The sequence below is a fragment of the Boleophthalmus pectinirostris genome, unplaced genomic scaffold (genome assembly GCF_026225935.1).
Source record: "Boleophthalmus pectinirostris isolate CB_2022bp ecotype Guang Dong unplaced genomic scaffold, ASM2622593v1 HiC_scaffold_1, whole genome shotgun sequence".
NCBI classification, from domain to species: Eukaryota; Metazoa; Chordata; class Actinopteri; order Gobiiformes; family Gobiidae; genus Boleophthalmus; species Boleophthalmus pectinirostris.
This window is the reverse complement of record NW_026570970.1, coordinates 24,649,006-24,665,196: the sequence shown is the minus strand read 5'-3', so window position 1 is coordinate 24,665,196 and position 16,191 is coordinate 24,649,006. Positions and strand designations below refer to the sequence as shown.

General features: G+C 38.4%; 1 protein-coding gene across 2 annotated transcripts in view; it reads right to left on the bottom strand.

Annotated features, from left to right (window-relative positions):
* Positions 1-16,191, bottom strand: part of epha3 (eph receptor A3) — a 129,607-nt gene that overhangs the window by 101,199 nt on the left and 12,217 nt on the right. The window contains exons 3-4 of one of the 2 annotated variants that reach the window (XM_020920413.2): positions 5,899-5,910; positions 4,468-5,128 (exon numbers count right to left, since the gene is read on the bottom strand). In XM_020920413.2, the coding sequence (XP_020776072.1) occupies positions 4,468-5,128; positions 5,899-5,910 (673 nt within the window). The remainder of the gene's footprint in view (positions 1-4,467; positions 5,129-5,898; positions 5,911-16,191) is intronic. The other variant, XM_055150323.1, reaches the window with a different exon arrangement.

The window sequence follows — 16,191 nt, the reverse complement described above, 5'->3', positions numbered from 1 at the left end:
ATTTATTGATTCATCACCATTTATAACTGCTGAACAGTTTAGATATCTTGGTTTATGGATTGACTCCTCACTCTCATTCAATAACCATTACTTTACAAATCAATACATTGTTTTAACTTCTCTGTCAGGGAAAAGATTATCTCACAAGTAATTCATCCTTCTTAGAATACAGTGATACAACTTATCAAAATGCCACAACTGATTCTCTCTGTCCTTTCAGAACTCACCACTGTCTGATGTACCACCAACTGTCCCGGCTCGCTCTGTCCTCCCAACGTCAACTTCACTGGCTATTATTCATCTTTAAATGCATTAACCCCACTTAGCCTGAATATCTTTAACAGTAACAGAAGATCAGATCATTTTGGTTGTCTCGTGAGTTAAAAAAATAAATTGGAATATGTGTGAGTGAGTTTGTGTGTGTGGTTTTGTGGATTTTCTTTTTTTTTTTTTTTTCAGTTTTATTTTGAATTTCTGTAGCCTACTGTCTGCTCTGCTGTATCTATCTTTCTTGTTGTTGTTATTTGGAGGACCCCCTCGAAACAAGTTGGCCCATCTCAAGGGGCTTTGCAGAAATAATTAGCAAAAACTGAAATGATGCTCAATAAACTTTTAAAGCCAAAAACTGCTACTTGAGGAATGCCATTGAGGAGATGTGGGACATTGCATTTAAGTGTGTTCATTGGCTTCTCTGTGTTGTGAGATGGAAAGGCTTTAGTGGCCAGTTATATAATGATGCCAGGACAAACAGAGCACTTCCAAGGGGCAAGAGCCAGGCCAAGACTTCAATGAATCCACAACATCCAACCCCAACTGTCTGGCAAAAAATGTGAGAAACCCCACAAAACTGAGGATAGAATATGTCACAAGTCTAGTATAAGCAAACCAGTCATTTTTACACTGTCAGAATAACTTGAACTTGTTTAAGCAAAAGAATGTTGCTTTAGGGTAATTCTTTTCATTCAGGGGTCACATCTGTGAATCATTTGAATAGGTTCTTTGACACGATGTCCTTCCAAATATATCATTTTGCATCAAAGCTTTGAACATGATAAGGCTTAACTTTGTGCTGATTTCATTTTGATGAATTGGATCTGAGATTTACAGCACCAAGAGCTAAATACTGTGTTATTATTAAGACAGAAAAGGATACAAAAGTCATTGTGATCTGTGACTTGCTTAAATCACTTAGATAAGAGTTTTAGAAACATGTAATACTGGACACTTAGAACTGTCAACTAATATTGGACACTGGTGTGTACTGGTGTTCTGGGACAGAGAAGTACAGAAGACAGAACAGAAGTCCTTACATATGTAGTCTTTAGGTTAAGGGTAAGAGGCATGTATAACACTAAAACTCAGATGTACAAAATGTATTTCAAACTGTGATAGATCTGGGTAGCACCTTTGCGTTTATGGGTCTGGCACTTCCAACATAGCTTTAGCATCATTGTTCTAAGCATTATGGCCTTGGTAACTTGGGGGATTGAGTATCTTGATAAATCCTGCAAGAATGCAAACCTGCGTCTTTCCTCAATGAAACAAAAGAACAGCTGCTGGCAATGGCAGAGCACACAGCGAAACCCAATAGACATCAGCTTGCTTTTGTAGGATCAAATTAGTGAAGCAGGAATTTCACACTGATCACAGATAGGAGCTGCTTCACCTGCTGCAGTCCGTTCTAATGACAGATGAAAGAGTGACTTAGTGCGATGAGATGGGACTGTGCGTCTTTGTGAGAGGCTGAGGACGGCCAGAACACATACAGTAATCCACACGAAGACAGACACGTCCATTCAGGAACAAAACTGCACTTCCACTCAAACTATTTTGTCCATGACAAAGATCTGATGACATCTGACGCACTGATAAGGATGATGAAATATCAAAATATGTCTCCTGTAATGTACACAGAGCCTATGCAACACTATGTAACACACTCAACACAGCAGCCATGACTGCAGATGCCATTTGTCCCATTGCTGAGGCCAGACACATTTCATGTGTTCAGTCGGCGGCGCCACTGAAAAAACATCCTTGCTTTCACAAACATATCTGACTCCACACACACACATCCTACACAGCAGGAGGATAATGACAGTCTAATACAGGGCACACTCTTCAAGCCATTCAACACTCTATGTCCTGTATAAACAATACCAAGCGCTCCTGTTCCCTCTTCCTCTGATAAGCACCATTGGAAGTACAAAGGAATGAGGCCAGAAGTAAACTGAATGTTTGCACACATCAAACTGCTGTGAAATCAACTATGAACTGAATCAAACCTGCACAATCTGTGTCAATAAGAAAATTCAAATTTTAAAAATCCTTCTAAGCTAAGGTTATATGTTTCACAGACTCATCTTCTCGTCAGAATTCATTGCCCATCCTGGCACAGCTCTAAACAACAATTTAAAAAGGTTTATGGTACACTGAGGAGCCCTTCAGGAGGTCAGGCTAATTAATCGTTCCAAAAATAAACCGTGTCTAGACTGGACAATTTTCATTCCCATTGACAACAGCTGAGCTGAACTACTGATGGGACTGAGGGGGATGTTGTCAGCTGGATTCACACTGTAAATATGTTTCCAGCTTCTTGCCTTCTTCAGCTACGATGTGACCTAGGCCGGGCACCATCTATCTGTTAACACCACAGGGCTGCACAGTGAGCCTGCAGAGGGGCCCCTGATGCCAGCGCACAGGGGCCTGTTGGTGCAGCTGTCCCACTACAGGGTAACACAAGACCTTATTAGAGTCCATTAGACCTCTCAGAAACTAATAAGAGATTGTCAAATACATCCAAACATTCACACAAGTCACAAAGACAGGAAGAGGAAAGAGACTGGGTCATTGGGGGCAGGAGCTGACACACACTACACTGTGTCTGAAGATTTCACTTAAATTATCAGAAATAAAAAGAACCAATAGCCTAAATAATAAATGGTCCTTATACTTTTTATGTTATATACATATATCAATAAGTGTGTTGCATGTTTTCCTAATATTTATTATTTCAGTAGCAAATTTACACATTGTAACAAAATCTTTTTTTTATTATTATTATTATTTTAACAGAATTTAAGTTTAACTGCAGATAAATTCAGTGTGTGAATATATACTATATATATATTATATATATATATATATATATATATATATATATATATATATATATATATATATATATATATATATATATATATATATATATATATTTCCACACAGCTGAGGCAGGCCTATACAACATGGAGCCCACATACTCAGAAAAAGCTGCTTTCCTTGGCCCTCAGCAGGGGCTTGACCTGGGACACTGGCTTTGATCTTTAATTAACACTAGACATGACTCAGGAGAGGAAAGCTTTAGGGAACAGCAAGAATAGGCCAAACAAAGCTAAAGGCAGAGTATTTTATCAAGTCAGAGGATTGTCAACTAGCCGCCACAATGAATGTCTGTTGTACTCTATATATCTCCTCAAAGCAACACTAATCGCACTGAATGATGACAAGTTTGCCTCAGGTTTGATTCCACTGCTGCCAGCACATACTATGTGTGTGTCATTAGGCAAGACAGTTCATTTTCTTGCTATTAATGTCTCTGCACACCCCAATACTAACAGTTATCACCATGTGTACTTTTGTAAAACATATAGTCTATGATATGACCTATTTTGAAACTAACTTTAAGGCATGAGCGCAGTGTAAAACCAAAGCTGTAATTAATGCTATGCTAGCCAGTTTTAATTAAAGTTTGTCATTCCTCTGAGAGTTTTTAACAAAGTGGTTCTTATTTTGAAAGATGAAAAGCTCGCTCGGCTATGTTAACCTTTGACCCTATTGGCTGTTTAATATAATGAGGATAAAAGCATAACCAGAGGGACATCATTTGCTTAATGTTCTGTAACGAAGCAAAGAGGATGAAGGACAATCAAAAGACTGTTAAAATCATTATGACGACTCCTCACTGTCACCTCAGCTAACCTCGGCTATAAGGCATGAGCAACAAAATAAGCAAGAAAATATGACTTTTACGAATGTTGCACTATCTCCAGACACTTCCTGGCTCCACACATGCCCACAACCAGAACCACAACTATTGCGCCAATCATTACTCACTCCACCCCTCTTCTTTCTTCTTCTCTATCAGTCCTGTCGTAGCTTCTTTTGACTATGATCTTTCCATATAGCTAATGAGGTGACATGGAGAGGTTTTGCTGAGCGATGCTTGCTGTAGCTCAAAGAACTGCTGGATAACGCATCAGACCTACAAGGGAATTCATCCGGACAAACATATGGACACACAAAGCTATAGGTAATGACTGGGTACTTCTGGACTGATGTCTATGAAGTAGCAGAGTCGCTTCATCAAATCATGCATGGGAATTCAATCAAGGGTATTTCCAAGATGAGAGCTCAGAAGATGCATTAGACACAAATGTAATGAACTGGAAAAAGATTGGAGGGACTTACTTTGGCAGGTGCTGCTTCTCTCTTCGTATCCCGGGTTACAGAGACACTTCCCGATCGGTACGAGCCACTCCCCCTCGGTGCTGCAGTACATTCGCGGCGGCTCTTCCTCTTTGGAGTGATTGACGCATGACCCTTTGACCTCCACCAGAGATTGGGAGTCCATTGGAACTGTATCAGGAAACACTGCCAAGTTTTTTACAGTGTTCGGGCATTTCTTGAAGTAGACGCGTACAGAAACTAGGGCGACACAAGCACCCACATCTTGGAAAGCAAGGTAGAAGCCCTTTTTCGACAAGGGTCCAACTTCACGAACTTCAGTGTTGAGTTTTAAAATGCGGTCGCCCAAGTCCATCTGTGTAAAACTCTCATCCGCAGCTATTGTGTCAATCTTAGAGAACTGGTGCTCCCTAAAATGGCTGCCCTGGTCATCGTCCGCCTCCAGATAAAGGAGATTGAAGGTCTCTTTGCAGGTGCCCAGGACCAGAGGGATGGAGTTACAGTCTCTTAGTGTAAACTTGAGCTCTACATAGATTTTCTGGGCCGACTGGCGAGGGATCCAGTTGGTTCGAAGCCAGTTGTTTTGGCTGTACTCCATAACGTTGCAAACCTGGAAGGTCCGGATAGGGGTGTAGTGCTCGTCCACACCACTGATCTCTTCCCACTGAAAATAGAGAAAGGACAGAAGGACGGAAAGGAAAGAGGATAAAGGAAGCGAGGCAAGGAGGCACAAGGGCAGGCAGAGCAAGATAAAGTTGATAGAAAGGTACAGAAGGTTGTAGAGTTTGAAATATTTGGGTTAGTGAGAATGTGGAAGGGAAGGAGATAAGGGAGAAGGGGGAGATAGAATGAAGAAAAAAAAAAAGTTATTTCCAGCCTGTAAGCATTTACAAATAAATTATTTAGACTCTAACACTAGCTGAATACTAAGCATCTAACAAACACTAAGGGTGAAAAATCACACTACCAGATCTCATTGTGAAACACCCAAATTAATTAAAAGTAAATTTGTTGCCTTTGCCAGATTTTTTTTCCAATTTGCCCAACTGTGAAAACGCTCATAAAGTGTGATTTAATTTGTTTGCTGCCATTTTTGCAGCAATTTGCCCAACTGTGAAAACGCTCATAAAGTGTGATTTACTGGCTCATTTGGTTTAGATTTGCATGCAGGCAAGCATAATTGTGAATAAATATTAGTGAGATCTCCTTGTGTTGTTTTCCACCCCTTACTACGAAGTTTTATTTATCTACAAAGTGAAGATTTTCAAGCTGCGGAGTTGGTTATTTGCATCACAATTTCTACTTCTACGGAAACGTGCTGAATGGACTAAACATAAAACATAAAAAAAAAAAAAAAAAAAAAACAAGGAAAAAGAAGCATCTATGGACAGTATAGACATGAGAGAAGAGTATACCAGTTTGAGTCTATCTTACATTTTCCCTCCACTGGGAGAAAGCAATGAGAGGGGAGAGGAGAGAAGAGAGCGTGGTCATTCTTTTGTGAATTCAACACAGCGGGCAAACTCATAGATCATGTGCTTTGGCTTCGGCTGTCCGGGCAAATAAACAATGAATGATGATAAATGGACAAAACAGCTAAAAACATTGGCGTCATTGTGCGTATATGACAGTCATTGAAACGAATGGGGCAGCATGTGTAAATGGCTGTTGTGTGTAGTGTAGTTTTTTCTGAATGAATGAATGCCCAAGTGCGAGAGGGAGTAAAACAATGTAAGGGGAAACTGAATGATGGCTTCTCTCACACATAGGACCTTAATGGAAACACAACCCCACACATACATTCACATAGGGCTCATGTGAAGTGTTTAAGGTTTCGAGGCTGGCAGACACAGCAGGTGCTCTCAGCCAGAACACAGGAATTAATGACGAGCTAAGAAGGCTGGAGTCTCTATTTCACTCTGAGTAATCTTGGGCCATGTGCATTGTAAAGTGTGAGGGGTTTGGAGTTTACAGCTGGGTGAGCAAAGTTTCCAAAGAACATCCGAGATTGACAAGCTAAACAAGAGCAGATGGATTAGTTGTTATTGTAAAATAGCTTTGGTATCATATCTTAAAATATTTACAATGTATTATCTTAAAAGGCTGAGTCAGTATGGCTTGTTTGAAATTTACGAAAGGAGAATATATGAGGTGTTTCTGACCAGCTGCCAGTTCCAAATAACCTTTTGACCCCTGTTCCAAAAAAATGAGGGTCAAGAATTTTCAAGCAAATATTTCAGATTTTTAAAAATTTCATCATACACAAGAATTCAGCATTTATATATTTGCCTGGTAACAATCTGGAAATTAAATTTTAGAATTTTGGAGAAGTAGCAGCAGCAAGAATGGCGTAAAAAATAGTTATACTAAAAATAAAATTGCGTAGCATAGGATGTTTTTCCACCACACGATTTAAAAAATATATATATTTAAAAAAATTTGTATCGCCCATACTAACTCAAACCTTCAATGAAGTCTGAGAATTATTTTAAAAAATCACAAAATTAGACTGTACCATAGAGTTACACTGACGCCCATACATAGAAGAAGTAAAAAAAAAAAAGTGATTAATTATGCCCTGGAAGATCTTTGGCATTTAGATAAAGCTATAAGACATGAGGAAAAATCCAGGCACAAAGTTTCTGTTTAGTCTCTTCTGTCATGCCTTGCTCAACGGCACCTCATTCATCAGCCGAGCTCCTGGTTGGTCCAACAATAACAAGTCAAACGCAACCACCAATCAAGTTAAGGGGACTAAAATAGCGGCGCGTACCAAGACTTTTCATATCTTTCACCCACTTTTACCCAAGAGTTTAATGAGGTTTTGAATTAGTAGTGGAGGGAATGACGCGATGACGTGCCAAAAAGAGTTGATGACATTGGCCTGACACAACACAAGGCTGAAGAAAGAACAGATCTGGCAACGTGAGTAATGCAGCTGCTGACAGTCAGTTTGATAAGACAGTGGGCACAGTTAAACACCAGCGGTTCGGGTTTGGAAATACAAGTAACTCTAAGCAGTATTTGTGATGCAAGAAAACATTGAGTCTAAATAAAAGGCTAGCAGGAAAAATTGGTTAGAAAATAAATGAGGTAGAGTTCTCTTTTAAAGGGCCCATATTACACTATTTTCTGATCTGTGTTATAAAGTTGTTTCCTCATCACGAACATGCCAGGAGTTGTGTTTTGTTTCATTCACACTTTTAACACACAAACCCTGCATATTTAGGGTTCTTTTGTCAAACAGAAAACACTTGTGATGTCATGTGGTAATACAGGAACAAGTGCCCCTATCTCTACAAGGCAAAAGGTAGCTGCTAACCTGAAAACTACCGCTTCATGATATCACAAGGTAGAAAAAAGCATTTTGACTTTTGGAGATGTAGACAGACTAATAATAAAAAGCTACTTAAACAAGAGTGAATGAAACAGAACGCAACTCCGGGCATGTTTTCGAGGCGGTTGCAACATTATAACATGGCTTAAAGCTCACAAGAGTCAATTTGGTGTAATATAAGACCTTTAAATACAAATTTGAAACACATTCAGATGGTCAGTTCTTTAGTTTGATTGGTTCATTTATTAGCAGAGGTGGGACCAAGTCGTTGTTTTGCAAGTCTTAAGTAAGTCTCAAGTCTTTGACCGCAAGTCTGAGTCAAGTCCCAAGTCAAATACAGGAAAGTCCAAGTCGAGTCTTGAGTCTTGAGTCACTGGTCCATAAGTCTAAGTCAAGTTGAAGTCATCTGCTTTGAGCTTCAAGCCATTTCAAGTCTTCAAACCAAAATACCAAATATATCTTAGATTTTTGCAATTTATATGAATTTTAAACTAAATTGTACTTAAAAAGTCATGGTGTATTTATAGAGTATATAAGAGTTGTAGAAATTACTTTAGTTAATTTTTCATTTTTAAATGTCTTGACAAGATCTTCTGAATCATTATGGTCAGAATAAAAAGAATTCAGATTTAAAAGTGCTTTTCAAGTATTCTCAAGTCACAGGGCTCAAGTCCGAGTCAAGTCCCAAGTCCTAAAAATAGTGACTCAAGTCTGACTTGAGTCCAAGTCATAACATTCAAGTTCCCACCTCTGTTTATTAGCCTAGTAACTCACTAAATAATGAAATTTAACGCCATTCTCTGTAAAAGTTAGTTAGTTATGGAGATATGGAAGAGGCATTAAAAAATCTTTGGTCTGGATTCAAATTGGATTATATTAATTCCAGGCATAAGACATTCTAAAACAGAAGTATGCGCTTTTATTACCAGGCATAAGGACTGCACAGCTTTGATCTCGTCCAAGAGTAGCACATATTTACATTTGCAAGATAAGGCCAAAACCATAGTGGAGGTCTGAGTGCTTCTTATATTTCTCTATACCATATAAACTGTGGGGAAAAAAATAGGTTGGGGAAAATATTGCCTAATATAGACTGTATACCCATAGCATTCAGCTCCAGTCAAATGAAGCTCATCGAGGCAGACAGTTATGGGCGAATTTGGAGCAGTTAAAAAGAGAGGGGCAACATTTTATCAATACAAAGTGAATTGGAGTCGATGGAGCCAGAAGCACGCCCATTTTCACTTCCTATTTAAAATGCGTCGGCAAGCAGGTAAGCTATGTCCATTTATATATCCACAGCCTATGTGTATACCTGATAATTTTATGAGCCATTTGCTTACAATTGGATTTACACATAACATAGCCCATATTCTGACACCTGTTTTTGGATGACACCACGGAGCCGTAGTGAGTCTGTGCCAGTAGTGGAGTGTGTGTTGATAGTGTATCCTTTTATGTCCGACAATATTTAGTCTGGACTAAATGTAAAACAAAGAAGTGTGATGGTGTGCACTGCTTTAACACATGGGCTTTCAAATCAGAGCCAGGTGTCTATGTATCTGTGTCTTATCCACTTCCAGAGAATACACTTTCACTCAGCCAAAGTCAATGTTATCCTCCTCTGTGATGGTAGGAGACATGGGGCATAACTACATGAGGCTTTCAGACTATTTGTGGACATTACATCATAGAACTTAAGAGTAGTAGAGTGGTTAGCTCCATGATTTTCTGAAAGACAATTAAAAGTTGGGGATATTACCCTTTACATTTTTGAGCAACTTGGAGTTTTGTTGTGATTAATTTGGATGGAAAAATGTCACTAAATATAGTCAGAGTCTGCGCTATTTTTGGAGGTTGCAATCTGATGATAAATACATAAAAATAAAACTGACTCGGGGAAGGAAGGGCATCTGATTTAATGTGCAAATTGTATTGTACATTTATAATTGTATTTTACAGGAATTTAACTTAGAACTTGTTGTTAATTGGGGATGAAGTTCTCAATTTTGTTACTATAGGTACAAATACCAGAGCAAAAAAAAAAAAACTCTACTTGAGTAAAAGTAATAAAGTACCAGTTTAAAAATGTACTGAAATAGTAAAAAGTTAAAATACTTTGTAAAGAGTTTGAGGTCAAATAAAGCTTCAAATGTAGTAGTATTTTGATACAGATTTGAGCTGAATTTTGTTCAACAGAAACAACTGAATCGATGGGTTTTCTTAGCTGTGTTTATTTGTATTTTTGTTTGCTCCAGTTGGAAATGCATTACAAATAAAACCTCAGCCTTTTCAGCAGGTCTCAAATTGTAATTAAAAAAACAAAAACAAAAAAAAAAAAATTACTTTTAGGTCCAGTTAAAAATGTAGAGAAAGTATAGATACCTGCTCTCAAATATAGTGAAGTAAAAGTAAAAATATAAATTTTAAAATCTACTTGAGTAAAGTACAGATACCTCAAATTTATACTTAAGTACAATACTACTTTTACTTTGTTCCATTCCACGACTGTTTGGGGAACTTTGTAATTGCCTAATATTGCTGCCAGACAGCACCCAGCTTGAACCCACAGAAGCTCCAACAACAAGGATAAATTAAGGTCTAAGGTGCACCAGCTCGACCCTGTTTCTCTCTGGGGGGCAGTTACCTCACTCCTTGTGCCCTTTAATTGATATATAACAACACTACTATCCCTGCTACACCCGTCTGAGCGACCTTTGAACTCTGACCTCTTTGGCCGCATATAGGGGGCGAGGTTTGGTGTGATCCTACCCCCTTTTTTCTCTGATCTGTGCTGTAGGTGAAGTGGTTAAGGGGACAGTAAAGTGAAGAGAGGTAACCTGATCTGAACTATACGGCAACAGGCCCAGCTCGGAGTCACCCAGTCAGCACTCACTTCAAAGCCCTCAAAGACCCCAGAGCTGAACAAGTGTAGGGTAACAATGCACCACGCCACACCAGCTGGGCTTCAGGAATTCTACACCACCACAACAGCATTTAGGGAATCGGTCTGCGGACTTTCTTCTTGAATGTTACATATTCAAACAACACTCAAGAAGGACAGACTGTATTGAAGTTAGAGTTAGACTGAAGGTTGAAGTATAAAGGAGTGCAAGTTTAGAAGTAGCCCATTGCTTTGTTTACAGTCTATAGACATTTGATAGTAGTAATTAAAGGGCCTGTATTACGCTATTTTCTGACCTATGCTATGATGTTGTTTCATCACCACAAACATATCTGGAGTTGTGTTTTGTTTCATTCACACATGTTTAACACAAACTCTGCATATTTAAGCTGAGTCTCTCTCTGAAACTAAAACACACACACACAAACACTGTTCATGTCATGTCATGTGGTAATACAGGAAATGCACTACGGTCTTTTTAAACTACATCCATCTTCACTAGAAACATCTGGATGATTTCAGCCCTGGAATTGTCAATCTCTACAGAACTAAAGGTAAAGAAGGTGTGAACTTGAAAACTACCACGTCATGACATCACAAGATGGAACAGAGCATTTTGAGTTTAGGAGATGTATACAGACTAATGATAAAGAGTTACTCAAACATGTGTGAATGAAACAAAACACAACTCCAGGTATGTTTTTGATGAGGTAACAACATTATAACACGGCAAAAAAAAAGGACCTTTAAACGTCTAACCCTTGGCCATGATTTATATTGTCTTTAGTCGACAGTGACGTTACAAAACAACACCTATGTTTTTAAAAGACAACCATACCAGTGTCTCCACATATTAGACTGATCTCTTATTGCACTGAATCTCATATTTGTGTGAGACATTATTATTTCATTGTCCGATTTGTTCAGCCTGCAGATAAAACTGTGCATTAAAATTCTAAGTGCAGCTTGCACAGTGTTCACACGTGCAGTAACAAACATCTTAGTCACACTTGCCCATCGTGGCCTACTCAAAAGCACCCGTAAAGTGTCATTGTTGGCCACCTGCAGTTTTTGCAAACTTTTTTTATAATTAGTCCAGAGGTGGTTTTGTACAAGGGTGAACAATATGATTTAAATAATAACAACTTTGCATCCTTTGTACAAGAACCAGACTTATGTATAAGAGTATTTGCCTGAGCATAGAGCCATTAAAATTATTATGTTGCAATTTTTCTGTTGAATTAAAGCATAACACAACTCCAAACCTACAATCCAGGTTCTAAATTGCAGGTTTTCAGTGCTGATCCATTCACATATCAAAGTAATTTCCCATATTGAGGAAGCTAGAGTAAAGGTTTGTCAGTCAGCCCTCAGTCAGTATGTGAAATATATTTTTGTTGCTAATCCTGTCATATATCTGTGCATATTCATAGTGAGCAACAGGGACGCAGTGCTTTTCAATAAGACATGAGCCCAGCTGAAAACAACATTTGTGTAAACATGAAAAATTTTATGTGCATTTCAATTTCTCAACAACGTCATCACCAAAGATCCTGTGTTATATTTGTATGTAACTGATGAAAAATTAATGTTTTGTGATAAATAAACCCAGTCTCTTTTTAATCACAGCCAAGCTAACACTTTTCATTTTACAACATCAAAACTGCAGACATTGCTTGGTCCTGTCCTGTGTAATGCATATTTTATTTCATCAGTGTGTACTGTGGGCTTTGTTGAAATCAAAAGTTCCTCTGATCTGTCTCCATGTCGCTGAAAGACACGACAGCTGCTTTTAATTCATAAGTCATTATTAACAGCCATAGGAAAAAAATGTATAAATATTTCATTATCATGCAAAGCTACAATGGGCACACAAATCCGTCCTATATGGTATTTTCCCATACTTACAATAGACCTTTATGTTAGGTCTATTCATTGTTCATAATATAGTAAATTGTGCGCTTCAACAGAATTACAGAGTCATATACAAAATCCACACTTTTCCATGACCTCACTGGCTATAGAAGATTTAACTAAACGCTGGCTAATGTCTACGCTAGATTGTTTTGAGGTCACAGAAGTCAAATTCACACCAACTGCATATCGTGAGGAGAAACCAAACAGTCCGACCAAAGACATATCCTAAAATATACGCTCGAATCCTTCCTGTGTCCTCTCCTTCTCGCTTTGAAATGCTTTTCTCTCCTAATGCAGCGTATAAGTTTTGTCCAAGGACACACAGGCGACATCTGAGGCCCCATACCATATCACTGCATTATGTTTTATTTACTTTGGTGACTGTCCTCAAGTATCTTAAGCTTTCTTTTCAAGGACAAAGACACTCCAGCTGTGGTGAAAACTAACTGAATGCTGTTAGATTATTGCCTGTTGGTGATATGGTGAGGAAGAAGTATTATAGTATTGCAGTAGCAGTAGCAGTAGCTATAGGCCCCTGTGAAATTTATGTGACTTTTATTTTCTTTTTTTCTTGCCAAAACATCTCAACTTTTTGTATGTATAAGTATTCAGGGTAGTAATATGTAATATGTGTAGGTTAGGACTGATTGAAAACTAAAAATCATGTTGTGTTATTGAACTGTCTATGAACTCAAATTTCCCAAGTCCATTCCTCCTACCAGTAAAAATTTTAATAACAGTAGAGGTAATAGTAGTAGTTGGAGGATACGGCTGGGTATCATTAAGAAGTTGCCGATACGATACATATCTCGATACAGTGCACTTTCAGTTCGATACAATATATTTCAAATCAATATGGTTCAATAAAAATAATGGCTAAATCATGACTGTGATTCTACAAGTTGTTAAACCACTTTTTATGCAACGTTAATATGAAACCCAAATCCTCAAAACAGTGACAATGTCAAATGTACACAACAAAAGAGTTTCACTTAACAAGCAACAAAATTGTTAGTCTGATTCATCAGCTGGTTTCACTTCGTAGAAACCGTCTGACCTCGCAGCATTAGAATTTGTTCGCTCGACGGTAGGCGGGTACTTTTTTATTTAACCAATCATTGCTATTTGGTCATGACATATTTAATGCTCTGCTAACAGGGCTGACTGGTATATTAAGCTTTTCTCAAACCCCACAGGAAGACGGACAATAACATCTTTCCCCTTGATAAAATGCACAAAACATTCTCTTTATTCCGGGAATCATTGACAATATATGGCTCTTCACTGATTGGCTGGTGCCCGAACTCGCACTTCCGGGGTTTTTGCGAACCATCTAGTGTATTCCGATTCCTGACCTAGTCGCTGGAGAGAAATGAAATTGAGCAAAGGCACTAGGAGGCGCCACCCTGGCTACAAAATTGTAGCACGATAACAAAATAATTTAGTAAAATATACCAAAAATACTCTTGGTCATATATCGATACAGCAGTCCCCAATATCGATACTGTATCATCATATTAAACAATCGATATTTTGATATTTTTGCACACCCCTAATAGTACCCAAGGACTTGCAACCTCAAATCCTATTATGTTTCCTTCCACCGCATTGTTATTTACTTGGACATATACTACTTTTACTGGAGTACAAGGTCAGGTACTTCTTCCTCCGATGCACTCCTATATATAACTCTCCATACATCCCTCACTTCCTCCCCTGTTCCTTGCCTGGACCTGCTAATCCGCGTTTATGGATGGGCTTTTCTCCTTTCTCGCTCTCCTCTCTGGTGTGGGGCTGCGGTTCACTCTGGTCAGGCTGAATCTGCACAAAGGGAGGGCGCAGTCGAGGGGGGCCCCTGGGTGACCGGAGAAGTGGAAACAGCCGCTAAGGTCGATGAGGAAAAATGCCGAAAAAAAATACATCTGAATCCACTGGTGACTCAAGTCCAGCTATGTATACAGTTAAAAGTTATACATCACAGTTTATTGTATATGGCCAGGCCTCTCCTATAGTGCTTTCTTTGGAATATGTAAGTGGGCTAAGCCGTCTCCAAAACTGTGCATGCCCGATGACCTTGTAGTGAAAGGTTGTAATGGCTGATTCCTGAGTCCAAAACCACAAATGTTGGTACCAAAGTAAACTCCAGAAAGTGTCAACTAGTAAAAGAATACAACCTCAGTGTTTGACGTCAATAGCAGTTAATTTCTTGAAAAATATCATGTCACTCCAATGGTATTAAGTAATATGTCAATTTTGTACAGGCCAAGGATGTAGGAAAAACGCCAGTGTGAGTTGCGCAAGTGTGTGTTGAAAAAACAAATTATAGGAAAAAATCTGATTAAAACTTTTAATGGTAGCTGTATCTGAAATGGTACTTGAAAAAAAACTGAAACTTTCTCAAAATGAAAAAAAAAAAAAAAAAACACAGCAAGGCCTTTCAAGCAGTAAAAAGTTGATGTGCCCAGAAAAATGAAAATAATTTTAGGAAGGGCATCCAGAGTAAACTTTGGTGAAACAACTTTTCACTGCGTACTAGAAGCCAGACGCTTTGCTGATACAGAGAATAGCTGAGGACGATTTACATTGAATTCAAACTCCCATAGGTGTTGTGGTCCACTACATTGTCTTATTAAACACAAGGTCATTGTAGAGCCAGATTCCAAAGTATTGTTTTCCATCCACAAAACTGCTTTCACTTTGCATGTCTGGGGTGAAGAATACAGTCTAAGCGGAGCGTATAATCTTGAAGACTCTGTTAGTTTGTCTGTGTATTGGTCCATAAGCCCCCTGGACGCTCGGTCAGCCTGCCTCCAGCACAGATAACACTGTATCTGGATCACACACTGGGCCTGTGCGGTGCAGTGGACCCGTCGTCATGGGGAGGTCTGAGCTCTTCATTTGTTCAGACTCAAGCATATTGTGTCTCCATCGGCCACGACTGAAGCCTCTACATCAGTGTGGCTGACCGAGGGTGGTTAGGTTAGCAAGACTGGCTGTTACTGTTTTAATTACTGTTTTATTTTATGTTATTATTATTAAAATTAAAACTTTATATATGTTATATGTTAACTGTATTATCATCTTAGAGAAATTTGCTGTTTTACTTTATTTAACTCTTTTATTTGTTAAAAATAATTTCTCATTTGACCAACAAGATCCCCATATTTGAATTCAATATAGAAGCATTCTTCTTCATGGGTATCATTAAGAAGTTGCCAATACGACACATACCTCGATACATAGGCCACGACATGATACATATCTCGATACAGTGCACTTTCGGTTCAATACGATATATTGCAAATCGATTTGATACGGTTCCATAAAAAATAATGGCTAAACCATGGCTGCGATACTAAAAGTCTTTGTTAAACCACTTCTTGTGTAAAGTTCATATGAAACACAAACATTTTAATTCTCAAAACTGTGAATATGTCAAATGTGTTGCATAAACAAGTTTTTTTCCTTTCTTCCAAGCAACAAAATGAAATAATTTAGTAAAATATACCAAAAAATACTCTTGATAGATCAATACAGCAGCTCCTGATATCGATACTGTATCATCAGA